This window comes from Papio anubis, chromosome 10, assembly GCF_008728515.1.
Source record: "Papio anubis isolate 15944 chromosome 10, Panubis1.0, whole genome shotgun sequence".
Lineage (NCBI taxonomy): Eukaryota > Metazoa > Chordata > Mammalia > Primates > Cercopithecidae > Papio > Papio anubis.
Window position 1 is genome coordinate 107,715,000 of NC_044985.1, and position 6,000 is coordinate 107,720,999.

At 49.0% G+C, this 6,000-nt stretch overlaps 1 protein-coding gene across 2 annotated transcripts in view; it reads right to left on the minus strand.

Annotated features, from left to right (window-relative positions):
• Nucleotides 1-4,623, minus strand: part of WDFY1 (WD repeat and FYVE domain containing 1) — a 71,208-nt gene extending 66,585 nt beyond the window's left edge. The window contains exon 1 of one of the 2 annotated variants that reach the window (XM_021924041.2): nt 4,392-4,604. In XM_021924041.2, coding sequence (XP_021779733.1) covers nt 4,392-4,528 — 137 coding nt within the window. In that variant the 5' untranslated portion in view covers nt 4,529-4,604. Of the gene's footprint in view, nt 1-4,391 lie in introns of both variants that reach the window. The other variant, XM_009183177.3, reaches the window with a different exon arrangement.
• Nucleotides 4,624-6,000: the final 1,377 nt, after the last annotated feature.

Consider the following 6,000-nt stretch of genomic DNA (forward strand, 5'->3'; position numbering starts at 1 on the left):
CCAACAAGAGAAAAATGGGAACCAAGTGAAAGGGGTTTTCCCTTGTAAAACCATCAGATCTCCTGACACTTACTCATTGCCACGAGAACAGTATGGGGGAAACTGCCCTCATGACTCAATTATCTCCCACTGGGTCCCTCCCACAACACATGGGAATTATGGAAGCTACAATTCAAGATAAGATTTGGGTGGGGACACAGCCAAACCATATCACCTCCCTGATGTCATGACAACTAAAAATGTCTCCAGATATTTCCAAATGTCCCCTGAGGGTAAAAACCACCCCTGGCCCAGAACCACTGGCCTAGATTTTACAAAAGCAGACACTAACTTCAGGAAGACCTTCATACCTTTCACTTTTCCTCTCAAAATGCTCTCAGCTAGTTCTCACTGCTTTCAGCATTTGTAAAATGAATTCACTTCAGCTGGACCCTACTTTAAATGTAAAAAGCTACTGGCTTGTGCCTGTAATCTCAGCACTTTGGGAGGCCGAGGTGGGTGGATCACGAGGTTAGGAGTTCAAGACGAGCCTGGCCAAGACGGTGAAACCCTGTATTTACTAAAAAGACAAAAGTTAGCTGACTGTGGTGGCGAGTGCCTGTAATCCCAGTTACTCAGGAGGCTGAAGCAGGAGAATCGCTTGAACCTGGGAGGTGGAGGTTGCAGTGAGCCGAGATCACACCACTGTGATGCATGAAGTAAATAAAGATTACATATAGTCTCATTTGTTCAGGCCAAATTTTAGCACCAAACGAGTTTGCAGGTCCAATTTACACACACATATACACACTTCTGACGTTTAGAATGCACTAAATTTTGGAACGGCTGATAAGAGAAGGGGACTATATCTACCTTATAGGGAGGGAGTGTGAGGATTGAATCCAGTAACACATAAGGTCCAATTCTGTACTCATAAAGGGACTTTCAACAGGTTAGCTATTGTTATTTCTAAATTACAAATTCCGATCATGTCATTTGCTTGTTTTGAACTCTGATGGTTCTGCACTGCCTGAAAAATAAGGTCCAAATTCCTAAGAGTGGCACACAGGAAGACCTTTCCAAAACTGGATGCTGGCCAGGCATGGTGGCTCACACCTGTAATCTCAGCATTTTGAGGGGCTGAAGCAGCCTCCTCTTCCTGTGTCTTCCCAGCACTGGATGCTGAGTCCAGGGGTTCGGGCTGCAGTGAGCTACGATCGTACCACTGCGCTCAGCCTGGACAACAGAGCAATACCCTGTCTCTAAAAAACAAAAACTTTTTCAGACAAAGTTTTGTTCTTGTTGCCCAGGCTGGCGTGCAGCGGCGTGATCTCAGCTCACTGCAACCTCCACCTGCCGGGTTCAAGTGATTGTCACTGCACACCTTTTGCTCTGGTCACCTGGAAATAGCTATGGTTCTTTCTCTTACAATTCCCTCCTGTCCTTTCCTCCTTCCTCTGCCTGGGATAGGGGTGCATCCCTCCTTTTTTCTAGATGCCACTCCTCTATCCATGGAGACCAGCTCAAAGACCTTCTCTAGGAGGCCGTCCCCATAACCTGGCCCCAGCCCAAAGAGCCTCCTCTTCCTATGTCTTCCCAGCACCGGATGCTGACTACTTAGGTGCCATCTCTTCACTAGATTGTTCAGCCCTTGGGAAAGAGCAACTTAGCTGTCAGCTGTCTCTTTCCCCAACAGGTCTAGCATGGGCCCCACACATGTGCTGGGATTACAGGCGTGAGCTGCCTTGCCTGGCCAAGGTACTGTGGCTTTTGACCCCTGTTGTATCCTCAGCGCCTGACACTCAAAAAACTTTTTCTAAATGAATGAGTAAATGAGAGAAGAGCATGACACGTATTTATGACAATGTGAAAACAAACCACCATGGCCAACACCAAGAAAAAACCCACGCCCATGTGCTTTCATTACATCTCATGAAGTGTAGCACCTACTAAAAGGGTTGTTCTCCCTTCAAGGAAGTTGCAAGAGCCTGAACACAACAGAAACCTCAAACGCCAACCCCCTCCCGGTCCAGTCATCTACCTGGGCTCTGCAATAACAACAGTGCGTGAGTGAAAAAGCGAGCAGATGCAAGCTCCCCTAGAACGTTTCAGTCCCAGAGCAGCTTAGTAATCACTTTCCAAAAACATTTATCAGCACTGCTCCTGACCAGCAATCTCAAATATTCAGCAACTTACCCAACACGCATGAGTCATGAATAAAATATTTGACTGAATAAAGGCTGCTAACTTTTAAAGACTGTTGTTTGTATCTACATTCACATCATGCAAGAGTCATTATTCTGGCCAGGCGCCAGTGGCTCATGCCTGTAATCCCAGCACTTTGGGAGGCGGAGGCGTGTGGATCACCTGAGGTCAGGAGTTTGAGACCAGCCTGACCAACATGGAGAAACCCTGTCTCTACCAAAAATAGAAAAATTAGCTGGGCGTGGTGTTGAGCGCCTGTAGTGCCAGCTACTCAGGAGGCTGAGGCAGGAGAATCGCTTGAACCTGAGAGGCGGAAGTTGCAGTGAGCCCAGATCACACCACTGCACTCTAGCCTTGGTGACAGAGCAAGACAACATCTCAAAAAAAAAAAAAAAGTCATTATTCTGCCCTTGCCTTTTTCAGGTCCCCAAATTCTCCCCATGTTTCATGCACTCAATCTCTCTCACTCATTTCTGCATTACACACCCACACCCAGGTCCTACCAATCACTCCCCTCTTTGTTTGAAGTCAGCTACAGGTGAACCAGCAAGGAGAGGCCACTGCCTGCTCATAACCAGCTTGTTATCTAATTGAGGAAAAAGGCACAAGCTCACTCAAAAGCAAAATCCAAAGCACCAACAGGAGTTGGGGGCTTTAGGCTTTCTCTTCCCATTCAGGACAGGGTCAAAGTTACTTCAAATGGTATAATTACACAAGGATAGAGACTACGCCTTCAGCTTTAAAAGAACAGCACTACCTTCCATCCTCCAGAAAGCCTTTGGACTTGTGGACTATCCCTATTTAAGACGGCTCATTGCATCAAGGAAACACAGTTGCATTCAATAAACATCAGTCATTTCCTTCAAATTCCCACCGGAAAGCTACTGACATTGTAAACCTTTAGGATTTGAAAGACGCAAAGTTTAAAGTCGAATCATAAATATTGTTCCAATCCAATCACTCAGGCCCAGAGCTGGTGGGAGTCCTGGACTGCATTTCTGGCTTCACCAGTATCTCTGTGACTTAGCGACAAGCTACACCTCCACCAGCCTCGGTGTCCTCTTAGGAGAAATGAGAAAACTGGACCCAGTGTTTCCCAAAGCGCGGTGGGCATCCAATGCCCCATGTCACAGTACAAGAGAGGACTCTGTGTGCACGCCAATTAACACGTTTTAGTTATTAGTTTACTCTGGCGAGTAATGTTTTCCTAATGATATAAATAAAATTTCCTTTTAAAATAAACGCATCTAAATCTTTTTAAAAATGAGTCACTTTCACAAAAACCTATTTAGTAAATAAGAGTTCAGGTATTCTAGCAGCCATGGCAAAAATAACTGATCTAAAGGGCCGGCGTGGCGTGAAATCCCTGAGTACACGAGAAGGAAGAGAGCGAAGGTGGCTGGAGGTTCCTCGCAAAGCAGCACACCCGGGCACCAGTGCCCGCGGTGACCAGCCGCCGGTCCTCCAGGCTTCCAGAGGAGACGATTTGGAACTGACCCGGGAGGGCCAAGAAACAGCTTCCGAGTACCAGGCTAAACCCCGCAAGGGAGAGAGACCGGGACGAAGGTCCCAGGCTACTGCGACACCGCGGGTCGGGGTTCCCTGGTTGGAGGAGCGCGGTGGGACGGAGTTCCCGGGCTGAAGGGGTGCGTTGGGGCGCACTGGAACAGGGGTCCCGGGCTTGAGCGGCGCGGTGGGACAGACTTCCTGGGCTGGAGGGGTGCAGTGGGACAGGGGATCCCGGCTAGAGGGGCGCGGTGGGACAGAGCTCCCGGGCTGGAGGAGCGCAGTGGGACAAGGGTCCCGGACTGGAGGGGCGCGTTGGGGCGCACTGGAACAGGGGTCCTGGGCTGGAGGTGCGAGGTGGGCTGGGAGGGGCGCGGGAGCGCGCACTGGAACAGGGGTCCCGGGCTTGGGTGGTGAGGTGAGACAGAGTTCCTGGCCTAGAGGAGTGTAGTGGGACAGGGGATCCGGGCTGGAGGGGCGCGGCGGGACCGGGGTCCCAGGCTGGAAAGGTGCAAGTCGAGACTGGAGGACCGGCGGGAGGGAACTAGGAACCCGGCGGAGCTAAGAGGCACAGAGTGGGTGTGGGGCCGCGCTGCCGGGGGGAACCCCCTCACGCAGGAAGGACCGGGGCCGCGGACCCCACCGCCCCCACACCCCGTCGCCGCGGAGTTCGGGGCGCCCCGGCTGCGCCCGGGGCCTACCTGTCCTCGCTGGCCGTGATCACGCCGTCCTCCTTGGGGATGAGCAGCGCGGCCGTGACGGCGTCCTGGTGCCCCTCGATCTTGCTCAGCAGCACCGGGCGGCTGCTCTGCGGCCTGGAGTGGATCTCGGCCGCCATGTTCGCGCGGCGACGGCGGCTGCCTACTCGGCAGGCCGCCCATCAGCTGACGACTGGGCGGGCGCGGACGCTCCGGTTTCCCTTCTGCTGCTGGAGCCTCGTGGGCGCCGCGCCGCCGTAAGCCCCCGAGTGCTGCCGCCACCCGCCCGTATTGCCTGGGGATGCCGCGCAAACTAAAAGTCTGTGGCTGGGAGAGGACCCCAGAGGGCGCCTGCGGAGAAATGGGGAAAGTAAGGAAGGTTTAAAAGTAAAGCCATTTTCCCAGGAATAAATTGAGCACCTGGAGGGGACAAGGAATTGGCCAACCAAACCAGAGATTTCAGAAATAACAATACTACATTTCATCCATTCGAAGAAGCCATTGTTTGAAAGACACACACTTTCAGAAATGTTAAAATGTGAAAAAATATAGTGCATCTTAGAATCTTTGAACTACAATAGATGGCACTCATTGAGTGGTAACCATATACCAGGCATTAACTCAGTGTCTTTGGATCTCATTTAATACTGATAATCTTAAGAGATGAAGAAATTGATGCTCTTGTATTCCCATTTTAGAAATGAGAAAACAACCAGATAAGTTTGATCACTACCTTAAGATTGCATAGCTATGAGAGGAAGAAAAGCAGCCCTTGATCTCCAGGAGCTGCCTGGTACTATCAGCTGAGCTTTGGTGTTGCTAGGAGGTGCTTACTTCCTGTGGAACATAAACATCAGACGAAGCCACTCCATAATCACATCTAAACACGGCCAAAATATAAGCGATGTACAAGCCACAAATTACCAAACATCCCCCTATCCTGGCTCATATGAGTGACTCGTATTTCTTTATTAATTATAATGTTAACCGCTATCTAGTCTTCCTCTATTTACATAAGATTTATTAAGATATGCAACCTTAGAATTATACCCATTTCCTGACAACATCCAGTCCAGAGGAGAACCTCTCTTCCTTAAGCCCTCCCAGGTCACCTAACACCAACACAAATCCTTTAATAAAACTGTACTTTACCCAGACACCTCACCATTCCCAATGGTGTGTCTTCTCCCTCCAACCAGCAATCAACCCCATTTGTTCCTGGTGGTTTTTGGCTAGAGGTCATTGACAACTAGTAAGTTCAAGAGCCAAGATTTGGACTCAGGAAGTCAATGACTCCAAAAGTCTGACCCCACTATATTATTCTGACACGTGAATTGCAGAATTGCATTAGAACCGTACTATCCACATGACTATAGAGCACCTGAAATGTGGCTTGTCCAAATTGAGATGTAGTACAAGTGCAAAATACTACTGGATTTTAGAGACTTAGCACAAAACAAAAAAGATGTAATATAGTTCATCAATAATTGTTACAATGATTACATGTTGAAATGATACTATTTTGGATATTTTGAGTTAGATACTATTAAAATTAATATGATCTGCTTATTTTTTTAAGGTAGCTAATAAAAACTTTAAATTACAGATGTGA